Source organism: Mesoplodon mirus (genome assembly GCF_964341445.2).
Source record: "Mesoplodon mirus genome assembly, chromosome: 11".
Taxonomy (NCBI): domain Eukaryota; kingdom Metazoa; phylum Chordata; class Mammalia; order Artiodactyla; family Ziphiidae; genus Mesoplodon; species Mesoplodon mirus.
The window spans coordinates 59,653,580-59,676,485 of NC_138987.1; the positions used below are offsets into that span (position 1 = coordinate 59,653,580).

The 22,906-nt window shown below is 47.2% G+C and overlaps 1 protein-coding gene across 1 annotated transcript; it reads left to right on the forward strand.

Annotated features, from left to right (window-relative positions):
• The first annotated feature begins 1,828 nt into the window (after nt 1-1,828).
• COPZ1 (COPI coat complex subunit zeta 1) lies at nt 1,829-21,801 on the forward strand. Its single transcript, XM_082634734.1, has 9 exons — nt 1,829-1,894; nt 13,315-13,383; nt 14,669-14,750; nt 15,380-15,471; nt 16,672-16,727; nt 18,033-18,110; nt 18,267-18,318; nt 19,539-19,577; nt 20,393-21,801. Exons 1-9 carry the CDS (start codon nt 1,877-1,879, stop codon nt 20,438-20,440), a joined length of 534 nt encoding a protein of 177 aa, XP_082490860.1. The 5' UTR covers nt 1,829-1,876; the 3' UTR covers nt 20,441-21,801.
• Nucleotides 21,802-22,906: the final 1,105 nt, after the last annotated feature.

Here is a 22,906-nt window from a genome sequence, read left to right on the forward strand (position 1 = left end):
CCAGAGAGGGTACAAGGACTTTATTAAGGCAAAGTCACGACAAGAACTAATGCCTCCTATCCAGCCAGTTGTCTTCCCTCCACAGCGCATTTACTCAAGAGGCTGGAGAGCTAAGAATCAGCCATCTTCTGGAACAATGTCTGACTGTTAAAATTTGTCAGTTACTCCACAAAGAAAGAGGAGCCAACCCCCTCCCTGAAACCAACCACATCACATATTTTTCCTCCTCGTGGTCCTTATAGAACATCTGGCACTGGTATAGGGTACTTCAGGTAGGACTGGGATACAGGGAGGCTGTATCACAGGTCAGAGGAGTGGATTGTGGGTAAGAGCATGGTTTTAGAACCAGACCTCCCACGCCCAAATGTATAGCTGTCAATTAATACTTGTATGGCCTAAGTAAATTATTTAACTGCTCTGAGCTCCACTTTTCTCATCTGTAAAATGGGAGTAATAACCATCTACTTCATAAGTTTAAAAAAAAATATTAAATTATGTATTCAAAGATTTAGCATGTGCCTGGTACATAGTAAGTGGTCAATAAATGTTAGTATTATCATTAAACTGCCAAGCCAAGGACTATCTTGTGATTCCAGGCACAATGCTAAATGTTTGAATGACTCCTCATGGGAATAGATAAAGGATATACCCTTGCTTCTTCCAGATTTGGGGCTTGTCACCTAGGACTTTACCAGAAAATCATATATCTTCCTTCATAGCATACGTTAGCTCTGTAGTTTGTTTTGTATTGTTCTATACTTTTCTCTTAGGCACTCTGACTCTGCTCTGAAATTATTAGAAAAACTCCTGGGTTTGGATGCTCTTCTTGGAGAGTTCCTAAAGACATAATTTTTAGAGATGGAAGAAAAAAAACCCCACAGAAACCTTTGGGGGACAATACAACGCAATAGAAGGTGTCGCTGACCTAAGGGGGTGTCAGGGACCAAGGAACTGAGGGGTGGGGAAAAGCTAAACTTCATCAAAATTCTCCCCTATTGTGAAATCTCTGCATTCAGTAAACTTCTCTTTTCTCATTTTGCAACGGTTTGTCCCTACTGGAAAACCGCAGGCCTTGTTCCCTATACCCTTCCTTATCCTGGACTCTTTATCCCTTTGTCCTTCCTACTCTCCCCTCTCTAGTCTCCAAAGCTCTAACATCCCGTTTCACGTCCGGCCAAAGAAAATCTGCTTTTAGAAACTCCCTGGGTCAAGCAAAGTGTAGGACTCCACCTCAGGAAGATTGTTACTGTTAGCAATCAACCTCTAGAGGCCTTGGTTTATCTAAATAACACGCTGGGCATCTTGTGCCTTTACTCTATGGCTGTGCAGACTTTCTGCGAGTATGCTGAAGGGATCTGAGCGAGTCTGAAGGAAGAGCTAGCAGTGTTTCCCAAAGCAACCGTGGACATCAGGGACCTAATGGAGGCTCTGGAATGGGGATTAGGGTAGGATTCCGTCGAGAGCTGCCTGTGTTAAGGGCTAAAGAGACACAGCGCTCCCTAAAGGGAGTGCGAATTAAAGTTGCTAAATCCGGCCGACGATATCATGTGCCCTCAGTCCGGCCAATTGAAAATTAATAATCGCTTCCTCTGTTCCCCATGGAAACAACCCCCGCCCCACTGACCCTCCCGCCCCATTCATTAGTGAGGTTTTGTTGTTTTATTGAGTGTTTAAACTGACAATCAAATATCTGCGCCTTCTGGCTGGACACCTTGCTTCCGCTAAGTAAGCTAGTATACTGATTGGTCAATACAGTAATAGCTGACACCTGGGAGTCCAATAACCCTCATCCTGGGCGGGATCTAATGAGGATTTAGGGCCAATCAGCGGCGGCGTTGTCTCTGCGGCTCCACGTCGGCACCAGCTGCGGGGCAAGATGGAGGCGCTGATTTTGGTAGGAGCTGGAGGGGTGGCCGAGATGCTGCGATGTCCAGAGGGGCCGGGAGTCGGGGTTCAGCCTGAGTGGGAGGGGGTAGAAAGGGGAGTTCCGGGTAATTTTCGGGGTCCGAATGTTCTGCCGGTCCCTGGAATAAGCGTGTGGCCTAGTGCAGGAGCTTAAAGCCTCGGTTTAGAGTAGGAAGCTCTGCCGGGGAGAGGGCAGTCAGTGGAAAGTTGAAGGGAGCACATGGAGTTCTTAGGACACATAGGGTCATGAGCGTACTGGATTGGGTCCTTCAGATTCCCTCTGATTATGATCATTGTGGATGATATCCTGATTTGAGTTTCCCCAAAACTCCAAATTCGCCTCAAATTGTCAGAATAGAATGCAGGTGTTTGTCATCACAGGCTTCTCCTGAAAGTTGTCACAGTGTGACTCTCCGTTGATAATTCCCTGTCATATTCCTTCAAAAAAAACGATTTTCTTCTTCGGCTTCCTTCTATGTAGATTTGTCCTCATGAGGAATCAGTATTCCATCAGAGTTCTGGAATACCTGATAGAGTCAGCATGGATTGTGGAATATTTTTCCTTATTCTCAACTCCTTATTCTGTTCTCCTTTCTCTCTTCATTTAAACTTTGGGAATTCTTACTGTAGGATCTGGGATGCCAACTATTCCTCTGGTTATATAAGAATTTTGGTGGCTAAAGGGCGCCTTTTCGCTCCCCTGTCCATATGATCCTTTTCTCTTGTTCAAAAAAATAAAATACTATTACCCCTTCTTTAGAACTGAACCAGAGCGTGTCTCTCAAAAAAGCGCCCCCCCCTTTCAATTTGGGGATTTTAACATATATATATGTGGGTGTAGGAGTTTAGCTCCCAGCTCCTTCCTTAATTGAGTTGAACTCTAGGCCTTTTTTTTTCCCTTCAGCTCTTCACATGTACACATCCAGATCCTCATCAGGTAAAAGAGAATAACAGGTTTCAATTCCCCTCTTTCAAAATGGCAAAGATAGGGATAATTCCTTCCCATGATATGGGTTGGTTAAGTCTAGGTAGAAAGCTTTAAAATCTTATTAAAGACATTTTCTGTACCAAGCAGTTAACCAGTATTTTTTCTTTTGCACATGAATATTTATAGCAGCTTTATCACAATAGCTAAACAGTGGAAACAACTCAAATGTCCATCTCCTTCTGAATGGATAAACAAAATGTGGCATATCCATACAATGGAATACAATTTGGCAGTAAAAAGAAATAAAGCACTGATACACGCTACAACATGGATAACCTTGAAAACATATGCTAAGTGAAAGAAGCCAGTTGCAAAAGACCAGATAGTAATATGATTTCATTTATATCAAATGTCTAGAATAGGCAAATGTGTAGAGACAGAAAATAGATTAGTAATTGCCTAGTGCTAGTGGGAGGAGAAGAGTGATGGGGAGTGATTGCTAGTGGGTATGGGGTTTCCTTGGGGTGATAAAAATGTTCTAAACTTAGATTATGGTGAGAGTTGCATAACTTTATGAATATACTAAATGCAGTTGAATTGTACACTTTAAATGAGTAAATGGTATGTGAGTTATATTTTTTTAATTTTTGAATTTTATTTGATTTATTTTTTATACAACAGGTGCTTATTAGTTATCTATTTCATACATATTAGTGTATATATGTCAATCCCAATCTCCCAATTCATCCCACCCCCCCACCCCCCCCTCCCCTGCCATTAACCAGTATTCTTAACCAGTTAACAGACTGGGATAAATTCTAGGGAATTAGTTTCTTTGGAAGTTTAAGAAATTTTTAGACTGCCCCCTAGATCTGTTTAGAAGGGAGCCTGCCTAGAGGTAAAGGAGTGAGGGCGATATTCCTTGAGGAGCCCTTTTAACAAGGGATTTGTGTGTAGTGCTGAACTGAGGGAGTTACACGTGAAAGTCTCTCTTACCTCAATTCTCGTCTCTGCTTCCTCAGCGAAGTCTGTTTCAACCTGCTTCTTCCTTATATCCATTTTATTCTATACCTAAGATGCTGCATTTACAGATCCTTGCTGACCTGGTCAGGTACCTCTGAAGTTTGCTCTAAAAGCCTTGCTGATTCTTTGTCATGAGGAACCTGTTCGATGGGGTAAGGGGAAACGAAGGTTTAGGGCAAAGGGCTTCCTCAAGGAAGCCCAATCAAGACTAGGATTAGTTTTCGACTCCTAATCCTCCCAGACCATGTGTCGCTCTGATGTTATCTCATCATGGGCTTTCCACATCTTCAATATGCCAAATTGTACTTTCAACTATCAGTTATATAAAGCTTTTGTTGGGGACAAAGTACCAATAGGTATCAGTTCTTGTGCTGGTCACCAGAGTTCTTAGGATATTAAATTAGTATTTTCCTTCCTCTGTGTCAGCCCTTCCCAACGTGTGTGTGTGTGTGTGTGTGTGTGTGTGCTGTTTACTATTTTCAATATATTTTGGGCCCCCAATTAAGAATTTATGTACCTTTCTCATCATTCCAGCCCTTCTCAACTGGAGTTCCAGGGGAGAATTAAGCCCTAATGCCCTAAGGCATCATTGTATGTAATGGATCAGCTTCTCTGTCTACACAGTGACACTAGTTTTGTACTATCCTTGGGAGAAGTGACAAAATAGTATTTAAATAATTTTCAGTATTCAGTGGTTCAGATGAGGAACTATGGTTGAGAATCAGATGGTATTTCCTAAATTTTTATTTCTCTTCTCACTACCCTCACATACTGGCCCACGAAATTTAGCTCCATCTGGTTCAGAATCACCCTTCCTTACTGTTCCTTTTTATCTCATCTGCTCTGTGTACTCAGCGGCAACCCCTAATTCTTAGGTCACATCTTTGTTACGAAAAGTATAACGAATTCCCTGGATTTCACCTTAGCTCTCTGCTGAGCTAAAGAGTTTACTGTGCCTGGATAGTATTTAACAAACCACTCCTTAGGGCACATACCTTCTAAAATTCCTTTAGGCTTCCTCCTCTCACATTTCTGTTTCCTGGTTTGCCTGGCCCTCTGGGGAAACCTGATCAAAGCATATTCTTGTCTCCTCACCTCTACGAGACACATAGCCACAGGATGTTTAGAAGAAGGGAAAAGTAAGCTAGAGGGGGGCAAGAAGAACCATCATTTGAAATTTGATCTGATTATGGGAATTTCTAAATACCAATAGGTTCCCTTCATTTAGGTACTTTACAATGGGTGACGTTTATTTCTTGAATTAAGTAATCCAGCCCTACCTTTCAAGCAGATTTGTCTGATCTTTCTCGGGTCTCTTTTCATCTCCTTCCATTCCCAGTGCTTGATAATAATGCCCCCAGCCCGCATCTTTGGACTCAGCTTCCTCTTTCCTGCTGTCTTCTGCTGGTTCTCTCTTAGTTGTGAATAGAGAGGGATCTCTGCAGGTCACCATTCTCCATTAATAACCTATGGAATCTTAAAGATAATGACTTATCCCCTTCCTCCTTCCCCTCTTTACCCTTTTTTCCTCAAAACTGAATTACTCTAGCAGTCTAGATCCTTACATCTTTCCTCATAGGTTTCATTTTTCCTAATCCTCTCTGGATTCACTTTCTGAGTGCTTTTCCAGTGCTTTTGGGACTAAACTTCTTAATTTTATTCTTACTCTCCCCTTAATAAATTTCTGTCCTAAAACAATGACCAGATCCTGAATTCTAAGCCTCATTCAAAAATCAGGGCATCCAGAGTGCACAGGAGTATGTGTATATATGGAGGAAGAAACTGAAGAATACATCAGTGACTCTTAAAGGTTGATATTGCTCTGTGGCCTTTGCTTCCTGAATCATCTTAATGGGGCTTTTGTTAAATTCTTTTGGCACTAACGGTAGAGGTACTTGGCCTAAATGCCCCCTCCCCCTGCTCTGGGCAAAGGTATCAATTACATTAAGCCCCCAAAGCACTCCCATCTAGTTCCTGGCAGTCCCCTGTGGCCCTCTCCCAGCTGCGTCCTTGCCGGTGCCTGGCCCGTCCATTTCGTTAGGAGAAGCAATCTCCTCGTTCCTGCGCTGTGGAGATATATTTCTCAGCTAGGGCGCGAGCAGTGCCAGCACTGCCCCCGGTGAGGTCCCTGGCAACCATAAAAATTTTTATTGTGATTATGTTGGTGTCGGGGTGTCCATCTGGGTTATTGCACACCTAGTTTAATTGATTGAAGTTTAATTTATTGACACTTCAAATTAAATGATCAGAATAAACTGTGCTGTTACTCTGGCCGGCTTGTTTTAATGGTTGATTGCTGGAAGCAGACCTCGGCTTGAACTAAAACCCCTAAAGAGCAATTGACGCTGCTTCTAACTCTCCCCATGTCCTGCCCTCCAAGAAGACCTCGTTATAGATTTCCGACGTATTTATATATATTTTTTCCCTCTCCTTCACAGTGGTGGGAAAGAGTTGGTCCCCGGCAAGGTATAAATTATATCAGAGGTCTGGGGGAGCTGTCACACGGTCGAAAGAGGAGGAGGGGGCCTCCATGTGAAGAAAGCCAGACCCTTGAGAAGCCAGGTATTCCCTGGGAGGCAGAGGATGAATGCAATTATCCAGATATTTGAGGGAGCCTAGTGGCAGATTTAGGGTCTTTTTCAGCTAGATACTTGCTACTGTTTTTTACTTTACTCCATCAACGTGACTTGGTTAGAGTCAGGATACTGACAAGAAAACTAGTTATGGAAAGGGGAGCTAGAGAAGCAAATAAAGGATGGAACAGGGGTAAAGAATTAGTGCCTACCTACCCACTTCTGCTAGAGTAATTAGGAAGATGGAAGGCACAGTGCCCATGGGCAGCTGATGAAGCTGGATTAGGAGGTTGGGTCCATGCACATTATAAGAGATCCGTACTGGCAAGGGCCCTTTCACATTCTGCCTCTGCTGATTCTGCACAGAATAAGCTTTTCCTCAGGTCAGATTATTAGAGGAGTTCTGTCCTTAGATTCCCTAGCCTGTGTCACCTCTTCTGGTGTTTGACTACCCTCACCTCTTCAGGAAGTCTTTCCTGTTGTGTAACCTAAGTCTTACATGCTGCAGATGAAGCCTACATCTCCTTTTTTGGCTTTTTTTTTTTATACATTTGTTTATTTTTGGCTGTGTTGGGTCTTTGTTGCTGCTTGTGGGCTTTCTCTAGTTGCGGTGAGCAGGGGCTACTCTTTGTTGTGGTGTGCGGGCTTCTCATTGCAGTGGCTTCTCTTGTTGCAGAGCACAGGCTCTAGGCGTGCGGGCTTCAGTAGTTGTGGCACATGGGCTCAGTAGTTGTGGCTCACGAGCTCTAGAGTGCAGGCTCAGTAATTGTGGCGCACAGGCTTAGTTGCTCTGCGGCGTGTGGGATCTTCACGGACCAGGGCTCGAACCCGTGTCCTCTGCATTGGTAGGCGGATTCTTAACCACTGCACCACCAGGGAAGCCCCTTTTTTGGCTTTGTTTTGTTTGTTTGTTTTGTTTTTTTGCGATACGCGGGCCTCTCGCCCCTGTGGCCTCTCCCGTTGCGGAGCACAGGCTCCGGACGCGCAGGCTCAGCGGCCATGGCTCACGGGCCCAGCCGCTCCGCGGCATGTGGGGTCCTCCCGGACCGGGGCACGAACCTGTGTCCCCTGCATCAGCAGGCGGACTCTCAACCACTGCGCCACCAGGGAAGCCCTGGCTTTTTAATATTCCCACTATTAAGGCAGATATCCCCATCCACAGCCAGTTGACCTGGACAGCTCTGTCTACCAGTTTTCTCCAACTCCTTCTCTACTATTTGTGTAGTTTTAGAGGGAGGCTGAAACTAGGGGAGAGGATAGCAGTTCTGTCTTGGGGGTTGATTTGGGGGAGCAAGTAGACTGAAAGATGAACACAGAGGCTGTCAATTCAGTCTTTCAGAGACTACCTTTTTGTTTTCAGAAGCAGATGGAGGGTGGGGTGGGGAGTAAATTATGATACAAATCATGAGCAAGGACTCATCAGAAATAGATCTAGCCCCATTTGATTTTTCCCTTTGCTGCATGATATTTAAATGAGAGCTCTTGGATTATCAAACTGGTCAGGCAGGAAGTTCTGATGTTGCTCTCAGGCCTCAGGTGTGGAGTACTGTGATTTCTGCTTGTTCACTTCATCTCTTCCCAGCGGTGCTCCTCGCTTTGTCCCTCATTTCTGTAATTCTTTCGTTTCCAGAATAGTTGAAGAGTTAGGGACTGTGTGACCCCCTGGGCAAAAAGTTCTCTAGCAGACAAGCTTTTGGAATTTTAAGAAAGGACCTGAGACTTTGCATTCCTGAAGAGCTTGGGGCCTTTGGTTATCTTTGTCCTGCCTGTCCCACAGCAGCGAAATTTAATACTGAAAGCTGGAGGGGTGTGGTGCTGACCTTAGCTCCCCCTGCTGGCTGTGCTAGTTTTCTCAATCATTTATTAATTTATGGAGGCCACACACATACTTATTGAAGTCATTATTCGGTGCCTGGCAGAGGAGAGGGGGTGATTTACAAAAGTATCACTCATTTCCCCCTTTTTTCCTCCCCTCCCTGCACCGTCTTCTTGTCTTCAGAGAGAATCTCATTTAATTCTAAACCTAGGTCTATGAAATCCTTGAAATCATAAAAATTTGTGAATGTGTATTTTTTCTGGTAACAAGGTCCATAGATTTCGTCAGCTTATCAAAGGGGGTCTTCTGTAACTCAGAAAAGTTATTAACCTTAACTGATCTAGCTCAGGCCTCTCATTTCACTGATGAGAAAGCTGAGTCCCAGAGAAAGGTAGAACTTGAGTTAATGGCTGGTGCAGACTATAATAAAGGATTTTAGGAGTTTAGAGACATTTTTTCCTGTAGTGGCAGACTTCTGGTGACCGTGCTTTCATGGTTTGTATCTGTGTCAGATAGGAAGACTCTTTCTAGGTGGCTCTTCCTGCCAGCAGTTCTTCTTTCTTAAGACCTGTGTTCAGTTTCCTCTTAATAACTAATATTTGGTCTCAGGTCAGGTGGGTAATGTTCTGTGGTACCTGTGGCTCTTATTCTTTCCTGAGCTGTGCTGCCTAAATCTAAGCAAACCCCTGGGTAGTATGTGAAAACTGCCCTTCTTTGGCAAAACCTTTGCCTAATTCTTCTTTTCTTTTCATCTGAAGTCCCCAGGCTTGTGGCTGGCAAATTGGAGCCCTCAATCCCAGAGGAGCTTTTCATTTTAAAGAAATTGGCACAGAATCAGGGAGCAAAATACCTGCTTAGCCATGTGGAGCTGGGAGTGGTATCTAGAAATTTCTCCTAGTTTTTACTGTCTTGGTTTTACTTTATAATTCGGGTTGAGGGAAGAGCATCTTGTTTCTAGTTGATGGAGACCCATTGCCAAGCCAGGGTACTACTTTTTGGCATGGCCATAAAGATTTCTTTACAAGTGGGGAATGAAGAACTTTCTAGGAATCTCAACCAGATTCTTACTTGTGTCCTTTCAGCTTTGTGGATAGCATCCTCTAACTCCACAAAGACCTCTTGGCTCCCTCCTTCCTCCTTCTCCATCCCCCACAAAGGGTCAAATAAAATAATTAGTCATAGGCCTCAAATATTCTGTCTACCTGCTCCAAACACTACCCTAGTCCTCTTCTGGTGGCGTATCATGATCTTACTATATACATTGTGGATAGACTTAATTCAGTGCTTTTTCAGGGCCCATCTCTCCTAGTTTGACCTACAAGACACACAAATAGAGAGCTTTTCTCCAAAGCTGCCTCTTTAATATTTTTGCTAATGACTATAATCCTGAGGAAGCTGCAGGTCATCTGAAAGCCCACAGGGGGCAGCACGAGGAATGACTCTTCCCTTCTAGTCCTCTGTGTGCTGGGGTAGGGGATGCTGGGAGATGTTGATGTTTTTCACCAGGCTTCAGAAGCCCCTGATTGAGATAAAAGACGTGTTTGCAGCAGGCTCATTGCTCGTTCGGTGTTCAGTGTTGTTTCAGCTCTCCTGAGGAGTCCAGTCTAGTTTTCTTGATAATAAAAATGGACATGATAATCTATCTGAGCCACCCACCATCCCAAAAACCAATCTGCCTGCACATCATTTCCAGGCACCATTAGCATTTGAGGTGAAGTTCTGTTATACACTCAGGCTGTGGCTCTCTGAAAGTCAGTGCATCACAGAACTTTGTCTCGAAAGCTTTCTAGCAGCTACCCATTTGGGAATGGGAGGGAAGAATAGACTTTTTAAATCCTTTGAACATGGCCCTAAGCTTGTAGTGTCTTTCTCAATAATCAGCATTTAATGTGTTACAAGGTCAAGCCTAGTCCATTGTCCAGGAAGCCCATTTCTCAAGAGCTGGGAGTTATTTATAAACTTGCCCTTTGCGAAAAACTTAAAATGAAATTACATTATCAGTAATGGCTTCTGGGCCCTTTAAACTGGCTGGTTTTATGATATGAGAGGAACTCCAGGCCCTCCCCACTCCTGAGAGGTAAAGGCCCCAGGCTGAAGTGGAACCAGCTGCAGTCAGGAGGTGGCAGGAGAAGTAAAGGAGAAGCTGCCAGTTCTGGCTGTAGCAGAGTGGAGAATTAAAGCAGCATTTAAGCTCTTGTCTAAGTTCTCAGCTTTATTTAGTGTGGTCATTTCTTTGGAAGTTTGAAATGACCAGCCTTTTCTCTAGTGCCATCTTACCCTTTTCATTCTTACGGTCCCTTCTGGTCTTCTCCTTGCCTGCCTTTGTCTGTATTTTATCCTTCCCAGGAAGATCCACGTTTCTATTTTGGGGGTTTCCTTGATTGCGTCTTCTAGGAAGCCAGTGAAAAGAGCCAGGAGCAGGACCCAGGAATCTGTCTCTCTCTTTGCCGGCTGTTTTAGGCACTCTCTCACCCTTTTGGCCACAGAGGACTGTCTGACTGTCCTAGTTGGCTGGTGGCCATAAGGGCTTTTTTGTTTGTTTTTTAATTTTTTGGCTGCATTGAGTCTTCGTTGCTGCGCGCAGGCTTTCTCTAGTTGCGGTGAGCAGGGGCTGCTCCTCATTGCGCTGCGCAGGCTTCTCATTGCGGTGGCTTCTCTTGTGGAGCACGGGCTCTAGGTGCATGGGCTTCAGTAGTTGTGGCACACAGGCTCAGTAGTTGTGGCTCCTGGGCTCTGGAGCACAGGCTCAGTAGTTGTGGCGCACGGGCTTAGTTGCTCCGCGGCATGTGGGATCTTCCTGGACCAGGGCTTGAACCCATGTCCCCGGCATTGGCAGGCAGATTCTTAACCACTGCACCACCAGGGAAGTCCTGCCATAAGGGTTTTTCTTTGCTTTGGGATCCCATTCTTTCTAGAGATGCCAGACTTTGTGGCTGCAGGCACGAGTTACCTGCGCCAGATCAATGCCCGGCTTCAACCATTGGGAAGCTCTCTAAGGTTGCTGTGAATGCAGATAGTGAAACAGAGCCAAAGATTTCCAGGGAAAATGTTGTGGGAAAAATGATTTCTTCTAAATTTCCTTCCTTATGGACTTGTTTTCCTCTATTAAGAAAACTCATTCCCATGACTGTCTCCCTGTTGGTGAATCGAGGATCCAAGTTGCTATAGAACTGAGCCTGCTTTATGGGAAGATCTTTCTGTGGGGAATTAGGAGTTAGGAAAGCTGCTTTATTTGTGACTTTTTAGATGAGACTCTAGAGGACGTCCTTCTGCTTGACAGAGTCCCTTAGTTTGCGAGAGTGTTCCAGAGAGTAATGTGTGTAGCATGGGCATCTTTAAGGAATGTCTGTCAGAGGAGGATGACTTGGTAGTAATATCACTCAAAATGGCCACACCAAAAAATCTACCTGTACGTGGATGTCTAATTATAAGAGAATCCCCTAGATCCTTACTGCATCAATAAATTTCTACTTTACTTTCAAACTTCATTTATTCTCATAATCATTCAATAAATATTGAGAGCTTAGTATATGTCAGGCATTGTTCTGGACGCTTGTAATAAATCAGTGAAAGAAACAAAAATTTCTGTCCTCAAGAATCCAAGTGGGGAAAGCTTACATTCTTTATCACCCTGTTCTCAAAAGACTGGGTTGCCTTTACTCTCATTCTTAACTTCTTGAGCTAAGGTTGGCTCTTTGCATGGAACCATAAACCTCCTGGAGCCTTATGGGATAGTTTACTTTTGTAGAGGCTGCAGATCCTTGGCAGTGAATCTGTCCTCATCACCTTTGGGTCTTTGTTAAACATACGCTCAGAGAATATGTTTGGCCCTGTGAAGGCTGTGGGTTTCCTAAGTAGGGCCAGGAAACGGAGGTAGCAAAGCAACACTCTTGTCTCAAAGCACAGGAGAAGGATATCCACGGTAAGTAACGCTGATGAGAAAGTCAAGGAATGTGCGCCTGCAAACACCTTCCGTACACATCCCACGGCCTCCCTTCCCTTCCTCTTCTTCCTTTCCTGTTAGCTGGTTCCCTGGAAGTTGCAGGAGTGAATGAGCTTTTGCAAAGTGATATGCTTTGAGTTTTAGTGTAACTGTTAAGGCTGAGACTCTGATTTCTTTTTCTTTTCCTTTTCTTTTTCTTTTTTTTGTGGCTGTGCCATGCAGCATGCAGAGTCTTAGTTCCCCGACCAAGGATCAAACCCGTGCCCCCTGCAGTGGAGGCACGGAGTCTTAACCACTGGACTGCCAGGGAGGCCCCTGGTTTGTTTATGGAGCCAGTTTCCTCAAAGGTTGCTTTTTGGTTGTGAAAGAACACTCCACTCCTGCTCCTTGTCTCCAGGCTCCAGAGTGTTTCTTAGACGGAGCCTCTTCTTACTGCTTCTTAACTACTACAAATTCAGATTGCTTTTTGTCTTGGCAACTTAAGTGGTGGTCGTCAGGGTATAGTAGGGGAGTTGAGATCCTAGGGGAAGTCTTGGAAGATGGATGTCTCACTGGGCTGCATTCAGAACTGGTGTGTCTGTGTGTGAGTGTGTGCGTGCATGCGTGCTTGTTTCCATCTGCTCAGTGTGTGGGTGGTTTAGGGAAGGCTTTCTTTATACGTCTGCATTGCTACTGCATCGGGACTGCAGGAACTTCCAAGTACACTAGGGCAGTCAACGCTATTTTCAAATAGCCTCGTGCAGTGCCTATTAATTAATCTGGTTACATTCCACATTCCATACCCACCTGTGCATGGGAGACCAGGGAGGGAGAGTAATTTGGAAAATAACTGTAGCATAATATTTGGAAATAACAAATATTAAGGGCTCTGTGAGTCTGGCTCATAGAAATTGTTTCTCTGGTGCTGCTTTGGGTCCTTTGTTGAAATGTCCCCTCCCTCGATTCAGTTCATTTACCACTTGGTCATTCTCAGTGGGAAATGTCAAACTCTAACCAGGTTGGGATAGGGGGCCTACAGAGGCACCTCTGTATCCCCTTGCAGCCCCAGTGGGACCAGGGGAAGGAATCTGGTTTGCTAATGGTGGCAGGAGCCTTCAGGACTGAAGGTATGTTCATATCTCTTCAGGAACCCTCCCTGTATACTGTCAAAGCCATCCTGATTCTGGACAATGATGGAGATCGACTTTTTGCCAAGGTGAGATTCCCTTTCAGATTAGTTTAGGAGCAAAGACAGACTTTTTCTGAGCTTTGGATCTTGGGACTGGCCCTATTAACTCATATTCATCCACACATAATTTTGAGAATTCTTCCATCTACCTCTGACTACTCCAGATAAAACCTAAACTGCTCCTGTCTCTTAGTTGCCCTGCTTCCCTACTTGCCATCCTTAGACTTTGTCATCAACATCAGAACAGGAAAAAACTTTGGAACCTTGGTTTCTGAACAAAGCAGTGTCTAGATGTGAGAAGCAGCCTGCCTGTGCCCATCACTCCTGTCCCTTTCTCTTCTACCTCATCATCTGGGTTTTTCCAGGGAATTCTCTTGCAGCTCCAGGGTTTCAGTCCTAGGTCTCCAGTCACCACCAAGCTTGTTACCTCCTGAGTTCCCCAGTGGGATGTTTCTAACTTTGGATCTATTGAAAGAGAAGAGAAAGGACACCCCTCTCCTCTCCCTCCATATTCTCCCCCTCCTGGAGAAGTTTTTTCTGTCCCTGGTGGATTAACTCCGGGCAAGCATAGCATAAATCAATCAGCAGGTAGAGATTAGTTTAGAATTCACCAGCTGTTCCTCCCTGTAATTGGATGTAACTATGCAGGACACCTTTTGAAACAGTTATCCAGTTACTAAATGCCAGGCCTGTTTTAGGTTTTCAGCTGACTGCAACGGATTAGCCCCTAAAGAGCAGAGCGATTTAGCAGCCTGCATCTCCACCCCCTTGCCAGGGAGAGCTTGGGAGTGGGCTCCACGGTGTGTTAGCTTGCCTCCCACTTCTTTCAGTTTGCTGGAAAGGAAGCTAAGATACAGAAGATCAGAGAGCACAGGCAGGGCTTGCCCTTCTTTAGAGGAGGTTTTTGCAGCCCTTCCCCATTCCTCAGCTCCGCACAGTGAGGGCCTGGTGCCTTTTGTGTTCTCTAGCAGTGCTCCCTGACCTGGGGTGGCGCCTGGGAATGGCCTCAGGGTTGCTGCCCTAGAATGCAGATGGGGCAGAGCCTCATCACAGGGCTTCTAGGCCTCTTGCCCTTACAGTCTGAGAACGGTGAGGTGGGGTGGCTTGTAGCAGGGTCCTTAAAAACCCTGTTTTGTATCTGATTACTCACTGCCCATTCCCTGCCTCTGTAGTTCTCCCTTCTTCGTGTCAGTATTTCTCCCTCACCCCACGCCTTGAAGGAGAGAAATCCAAGATCCAGGGCAAAACAGTCACTGGTCATTCTGGGCTCCCAGCTCTAATGACCCAACCCATCTCCTTTCCCTCTGACCAGTACTATGACGACACCTACCCCAGTGTCAAGGAGCAAAAGGCCTTTGAGAAGAACATTTTCAACAAGACCCACCGGACTGACAGTAGGTCATCTTCCTTTCACTACTCCCTGCAGTGGGAGAGCCACAGCGGGAAGGGGGCGGCGGCGGGCGGCGGAGAAAGGGCAAAATGACTCTTCCTCTTTCTTCTCTTTCTTCCTCCTCCCCTCATATAATAAACTCTTCAGAAATGTAATGGGGAGGTGAGGGTACCTCACGCGGGAATACCGTGCTAGAAGGTTGGCTGTTAGCTACCTGTCTAGTCCCCGGATTTATGAGCCTCACTTGACAAATTTAACTGCAGCTCTGCTTATTGTACCGCATCCATTAGGGCAGGTAAATGGAAGTCTGTAAAGGTGACCGCTCTGCATTTTCACCTCCGAAGGATTGACTAGTATCCTGTCTCGAATACAAGGCGGGAAATAAGGCTACTGGTGGCTGGGGGGCAGGAGCAGTTAGAGGAGAAGATACTTAGACGCCCCCAAGTTCACACTTGCTGCCCTCTGCTACCACCCAAAAAGAAAAAGCAGGTCCACTTCAGTCTTTGGGGGTCATTAAGACCTGCCTCACCTCAGCCCCACGCAGCTGGATACCGGGAGTTCATGGTAACTCCCTCTTTCCTACTTCTTTGTCTCAGGCCACCCACTGTTTCCACCTTTGTTCCCCCCCCACAGGTGAAATTGCCCTCTTGGAAGGCCTGACAGTGGTATACAAAAGCAGCATCGATCTCTATTTCTATGTGATCGGTAGCTCCTATGAAAATGAGGTGAGAATCCCCACCCCTCTTTGCTGTCTCTGCTCTCCCTTCCTGAACCACTGGCAGGACCTTGTGACTGGTTCTGGGCCCTAGGACTACCACGTCCCTGTGTCCCTCTGGCATCTGACTGGCTAACGAAGTTGTCGGAGATCCCTGTCAGCCTCACAGACACGGCTGAGCAACTGAATCAACCTAGAATGGAAGCTTTCCCAGATTTCTGTGTCCGTGTAGGACACACCATCTGTGTTTTGATACATACTAACGTATAATATCAATGGCCTTCCCTGGATAGTGTTTTTAAGATAGATTTCTGAGGTGGGGTCACGGTTCAGGGGATGCTTGCTCCTGCTGTGAAGGGTCCACACCTGACTGAGTTTGGGTCAGTTAGGCAACATTGTGGGTCACGTCGAAGCCATACGTTCTGAGTGGCTCTCTGAAGACTGGGGGTGTAGTCCTAACCTGCTTCCTAAACTCAGGAAAAGCTATTTACCTCAGGTCACAACTTCTAGGAGAGTAGATAGGTAAAAATAAGGCCCTACATAATACTTTGAGGCAAAAGTCAAAGTTGGAGAGAACCAGCTCCTCCTGAGTTCTTCTTGCTGTAAGTGCTTTGTAGAATACATTTGTTATTTAAACCCTACAGCACTTCTGTGAGTTCTGGGCACTAGTGCCCTTGTTTTATAGGTGAGGAAACTAAACCTTGAGGAACCATATGAAGTTACTTACATTTGACCACTGTTGGACTACAAAAGTGGCAGTTTCATGTGGTTCAAACTGATAACTTGCCCAGGGTCACACATCTAGAAATGGCTCGGCTGGGATTTAAGCCCAGATCTGTCTGACTCCAAAGTCCATTCTCTTTTGACAACAGTCTGACCTCAGCTATTGCTTGGTTAATGATTTTTCTACTGAAGACATAGGGTAACACATATACAGTTGGTAAAGACATGAAGAAGACTGTGACAGGAAAGTTCTGTTTGAACAGTCTGGTCAAAGAGAGACCTAAAATGATGGGGTCATGAAGCAGAATTTATTTCTGTGGGAAGCCACAGGTCCTCTTCCTGTTTTACCCTCACTTCCACCTTATGCTGTTGGTCCTTTGTGAAAGCCTGTGTCTTTTGATGCTTAATGAGTTAGAGGGCTTTGTTTTCAGGTAGCAGCTTTCAGGGCCTTGAACCTTATCCTTCTGCTGCTTCTGTCTCCAAACAGCTGATGCTCATGGCTGTTCTGAATTGCCTCTTCGACTCATTGAGCCAGATGCTGAGGTGAGCAGGCCATTCTTCACATCTGTTTGCAAGAGACGGTCACTGTTCTTCAGGTCCAGGGATTTGTGGGGGATGAGCAGAGGCTCTGGGGAGTTGATTTACCTTGAGAAGTCGGGCTTATTATTTCAGAGTAATTTGCACTGATGGGGGGACTGGATGGGAGAGTGTGTTACTCCTGTGGAATAATTCTCCTGAGAAAAGGGACTGGGAGGGAGCAGAATCTTTGCCTCTGTGTCTACTCTTGCATCCCCCAGTGGCTCTGTCGGAGTTCCAAGCACCCTCAAGGTGCTTTCCCGGCCTTCATTCTTTACATTCAAGGTAGAGAAAGGGCGAGCATTGGGAAATGTCCCAGATGCAACATCAGCACCCTGGGAATGGAGGCGGCATTCACAATTTTTCACGTCCGGCCCTTAGTTTTTCCTTCTGGAGAGCAGGAAGAATGTGCATTTTACCCTCTCCTCCCCATCCACCTCCCCGCCAGCCTCTGTTCCCCGTGCAGGTGGGCAATAGAAGAGATCCAAGATCCTTTTCCTGAAAACATCCAGGGCTCCCAAGTGAACCCAGTACAGACAGCCATCCAGACAGAGCAGAACAGCAGGTGCTCTCAGCCCCACAGAATCAGCAGGGTGAATGGCTCAGATTTCCTCAGGAAGGGGATGATTTAGTTCTTAGCCAGGTGATGGAATAGACTTCATTTTGGTGATCTAGTGAAAGAGTCCAGCTGACGGATGTGACTGGCTCTATGCACCAACCACCAGATCTGAGGCTGGTGGATGCCGGGCCCTGGCAGTTCCCAGCCCCCTAGCTGGGCTTCTTTTCAAGGCCTGAGCAGAGCTGGGGGAGCTGGTGGTGGGAGCAGAGAGAAGCTTGGAAGGCTCATCAGAGCTTGAGTGCAAACAGAGTTTGCACTCAGCCCCTCCTCACGTCCCGCCACCTCCGGATGGAGTTTGAGCTCTGTGTGTTGTGTGTTCCCTCTTTTCCACCCACTGATGTCAGTGTTCATGAGCAGTGTTGTGAGCAGCACCATGGCAGGCAGGAAAGAAACAGTAGCTCTGGAAATCAGCCCTTGAATAGTCAGAAGTTGACTGTATGTATGTTTTGAATCTCTTTCCCGGCATCCCTGATTGTTACTCAGCAAATAAGAGTAGGAAGGGGGTTAGAATGGGTTAGCCAGAAAGTGCTTATTTACTTCTTTGTGTGGTTCGTGGAGACACAGATTGGTCTAGTTTAGGCCCCCCAGCTCAGACAATGTCCTGGGATCCGTTTCACACTCAGGCTGGGTTTTCTCTTCTCTCGGGGACTCAGGAAAAATGTAGAAAAGCGAGCTCTGCTGGAGAACATGGAGGGGCTCTTCTTGGCCGTGGATGAAATCGTAGACGGAGGGTGAGTGCTCTGACCTCCCTGGACCTCCCGGGATCTGGGATGAGGGGTGGGGCCACTGCGCCTGTCCGAAGGCAAGTGGGCCGAGTGACCAGTTTCCCCACAGTAAGTTGGTTCTTCAGGACAGAGTGAACAATGATCTCTTCTTTGTCTTTTCAGGGTGATCCTGGAGAGCGATCCCCAGCAAGTGGTACACCGGGTGGCGTTAAGGGTAAGCAGGACGATCTCCCCCCTACATCCCCCATCTACTCACCCTCCAGGGCCAGACCTGCCAAATGATCTAAGGGTTGGGCCTTGTAGAATACATACTTGTAGAATACTGTCTCCTTCCCTTTCAAATTCTCACTGTCTCAAAGAAGGGAAGCAGGAGGAATATATTTCTGCCCCTTACCTGGTACCTAGCATCTCATACAGTCTGCAGAGTGGACATTCAATACATACTTATTCAATCAAAGATGAAATAAAGGGAACTTTAATATTGATGCTTCTGAAACGATAAAGGAATTTGAGGTTGGCTGCTTCTTCCTGTGGGGATGAATCCCAGTTATCTGAGGCAGAGGAATGTCTTCCTTGTCTTTTAAAGTCTTTTAGGACTGAGAACAGCACCTCTCCATCAGGAAGTACTTATTTGCCAGAACCTCTGTCCTCTTTGGTGCTAGTGATAGCAGAAAGAGGCCTCTGAGTTAACCAGAGAAAGCTCCAAGTCTGCTGGGTGCAGAGAGAGCCTGCCAGCAAATCGTAGGGGTGCAGAGATGCCTGAGCAAAGCCAGTCTCTCCATTCACAGAATGTCTCGGCTCTGACCTCCACAGAGTGAAGGCTGACAGTGCCGGGTAATGGGAAATCTCCTCCCTTAACTGCCGTGGGCTCCATTTGCATAGTTTAATCTTCTCCTCTAACATATGTCTCTATGTGGCAAGAGAGAAGGTCCCCCCACCCCGGCCCCGCCTTCACCAACTCCCTCCTTCCCCTTCTCAGGCTGCTGTTGCAGCAGTTTATTTCTTCAAATTAACATGCTGTCGTTACCCATCAGGCCTTGCGGGATCCATTAAACGACCCTGGGCTCCCCCTTATCCTCTCCCTCGTGATATTTATATTCGGGGAAGGTCTTCTCTGACTAGGGAATCTGGTCTCCCATCCCCAGGTTGAGGGTCAGATAACCTGCCAATTACCTGGAATGGAATAAATCCTTTAAGAAGTCCTCCTGCCTTAAAACAGAAGATGGATGAAATGACCCTTTTTTGCTCAGCAGTCCCTCTGGCCACGTAAAACTGTGGCTGTACTAACTAGTCCCTAGGAGGGACTGAGAAGGTTAGGGCACGTGCCCTTTGCTTCAGTTTAAAGGACCGCCTCTTCCTTCTCCACTGTCCCACCTCAGTCAGGTCTTACTCCAGCTTTCTTCCACGCTGAATGCTTGTCTCTCTGTGCCGTAGGGAGAAGATGTCCCCCTTACGGAGCAGACCGTGTCTCAGGTATGACTTTCTTCCTTTGTCCTCTCCAGATGGACTGGGTCACTAAAGAGGCTAGCATAGTATTCCACCCCAACCCACCAAGCCTGAATTCAGGAGGCTGGAGACTGAAGACACAGCTTCTTGGGCTCCCTCCTAGTCCAGAAAACTGGGGCTCATATAGCCCGCCGCTCCCTACCCCACTCCAACTCCTATCCGTTTCCTATGAGTAGTAGGCTGTCAGCCTTGCTCTGTACCCTTCAAACTCTCCCTTCCTGATGCCTCATTCAGTGATTTATTCCCCAGCAGAGGCTTGCCTTAAGTAGATGATCTGTGTGCGTGCACACACACACACTCTCTGTCTGTCTTTTATTATTCAAATGAGGGCTAAGCTGGAAATGCACCTTCTAGAATATGCAGGTTTTGCAGATGGATCTTGCTACTTTGCAGAGATTGTCTACCTGATGCGGAGGGGGGGCCAGGGAGGGATTCTGTTTTCTACCCACTTGGAATTCTTACCAAGAAGTCCATCTGGATGTGGTAAAACTCTCCCCCCACCACCTCGCTTCAACATATGTCCGGTAACCCCCAGTTTTTTTTCTTTCCTCCCAGGTATACCTCTTCTCTCTTCATCCCCCCAGTGGACTTGAATTTTTTTGGAATTTCCCAAACTGATAGTCCTCTAGGGCCTTAGAGAGCTTCTTCCCATCCCTCTACCCTTGGGGATTTTCTATTTGCCAGTCTTCTAAGGACAGGGAAGGCAAGTGAGGGGAAGGAGAGCCCCGTCCCCCCACCCCCACCCCCCAGCAAGCCCCTCAATGCCACCCTTGTCCCTGCAGGTGCTGCAGTCAGCCAAAGAACAGATCAAGTGGTCACTCCTTCGGTGAAGACCCCACTGTTCCTGGCTCCTCACCCCCTCAAAAAATCCACATGTCTGCTGTGACTTCTCATCCAGCCCCCCAGCTGCTGCTCTCAGGGTCATCTCGGGGATAACAGGGATCCTTAAATCTCCATCCTGTCTGTGGTTGCCCCCTCGCAAACCCATATACGCTTCCCGTTCCTTCTCACTCTTTTTTGCAGTCCTGGGAGTAAAGCTCTCAGCAGATTTGGACACAGGGCAGGGGAAGCACCCTCTTCCTTGCTCGACTGGATTATGCTCCCATGCTCTCCTATCCCCCATATTTTCTCCTCCACTTCTGTGCCCTTTGCTGCAGCTACACTTCAGATCAAAGCAGGAGAAAGAATGTGCTGAGTGTTTTCCTCCCTTTGCCTTTACCCGGCCTTCATCCCAACAGTCCATATGTCCAGCAAGGGGAGAGAGAGAATTCTTTTCTATAGAAGGAGTGCGGGTGGGGAGAGGCATCATGAAGTCTCAGCCACAGCCCCACTTGCTGGACTCGGTATTTTCTCCCATTCCTTCTTACTGCCCAGGCCCCCAGCCTTGGAAAAAAGATTGGGAACAGCTCATAGTCAGGGGACAGAGTGGAAGGAGCAGTGATTTAAATTTTATTGGACAGGGCTTATAAAATTCTGTATTTCAGACACAGCTGCAATTTTTACCCTGATCCTGGCTTATAGCTTCAAAACTGCTGTGGTCTGTGAGTGTCCGGTGTGGGAGTGTCTTGTCTCTCGGTCTGATACCTTAACTTTCCACCTTCACTACCCGTGCGAGCTCTGCCTGGCTTGCCCTGTCTGTGCTCTGGAGCAAAGCCAGTCCCTGATCTAAAACTCCATTCCAGTCTTGGGAAGAAGAGTTTCTGCTCAGAACTGGGGACAGGGTGGAATTTATGGCTTGGGCCTCTGGGCTCTCTGAGTCCCCTTCTCTCTCCCACGTGCACCTCACTCCTCTGCCTTGGGTCTGCGATCTCTGCTAACCCTGGCCTCTCTCTGCCTCAGCCTTACATCCGGGCAGTAGGTCTGGGCGCCTCCCTTTCCTAGGTCGCTGAGAGAGGTGCCTTTCTTCAGAAGACCTTTGGGATTTGGCTTTCCCCAGGAAGACGGAGGATGGGACACCCACTGTTGGGTCATCTCTCCCCTTGACCCAAAACTTCCCACAAAAATGTCTCAAGAAACCTTCCTGAGACTTAGCGTCCTGCCCCCACCCACTGACTGCCAGTTCTTCAAGTGGGGCAGATAACTGGGCATCCTGGAGGGGGCATTTTTGTGTAAGAGATGTACGGAGTCAGGATGATGGCCACCTTCATATACTGCTCTGCGCAAAGAGGAATAAAACATTTCTTTTTCCAAACTGCCTTTGTGTGATGTTTCCATTCCTCTTCCTCTCTTCTTGGCAGCTGCTCCTATTCCTCTAAACACCGTCCCCCACGCCCGCTCCCCCTCTTATAATATTCCTTCCCTCCCACCTCAGAGAATCCCCAGCATTCTGCCCCCCACCCCCCATCCCTAATTTACGGGGCTCTTTGCCTCCTTGGCATCTCCCCGGCCACTCGCCTGGAAATTGGCGCCAGGGGTGGGGTAGGGATGGTATTTTCTCAGTGGGAGTCCCAGGGAACTGAGTGCTACCCCACCCCCCACCACCCCCGAAGCCAGCTGCCTGCTCCCGCCTCAGCCATTAGTAACCTGGAGACGCACACCTGCGTGGGGGCCGCCTGCAGCCCCGGCTCCCTCCCTGCACCTCCCTCTCCCGCTCCGAAATGGCGCTGAGCGGGTTATTTATCGGAGCCAGTGCTGCTCCAGAAGGTCAGGACAGTGGTGTAAATAACGTCTCCTCGCCATTTCCCCGTCCTTCCAGAGCCTGCGCCCCTCCCCCTCCTCCACCTTTCTTCGCACAAATGAATGTGGCTGGGCTGGCGCGGAGCCTGGCCCTGCATCTTAATGGGGCGGTGAGCTCACAAGATGGATTTAGCTGGGGGTTTTATGGTTGCCGCGGCGACAGGAGAATGCTTTGGTTTTCTTTACCCCTTCCTCTGCAGGATTTGAAGCAGAGGGGGAGCGTGGGGCGCCCTTCTCTGCACTGCAATCTGAAGGGTCTCTGTCACCTCTACTGCTCGTGAGGTAGGCCTGTAATTCTGAGGGTAGGCAAAGAGAGACTGCATTAGGACCTTAGATAGGAAAGGATGAGGGAAGAAGGGCAACCAGAGGGGGCAGCCTCTCCAGCATCAAGGCATGAAACCTACAGTTGTCCAGTCTTGCCTGCTGTTTGAGAACCTAGCAATTCAGTTCAGCAACTGTGGGGCAACTGGGCCCAGGGTCACCCTCAGCAGATAGAAAAAGAAAAATGCTTGGGTATAGCACCCTGCAGCCCTGCATTGAGAGTTAGGGTACAGGGGGTTGGATGAGGGCTAGGGATTTTTGTCTGCCCCCCTGAGGTGGGGGAAAAGCAGTGTTCAGTA

Coding starts and splice junctions, on each gene's coding strand:
- COPZ1 (XM_082634734.1), top strand. Junction 14,751..15,379: donor CAAGACCCACCGGACTGACA/GTAGGTCATCTT, acceptor CCCCCCCCACAG/GTGAAATTGCCCTCTTGGAA. Junction 16,728..18,032: donor TCATTGAGCCAGATGCTGAG/GTGAGCAGGCCA, acceptor TCGGGGACTCAG/GAAAAATGTAGAAAAGCGAG.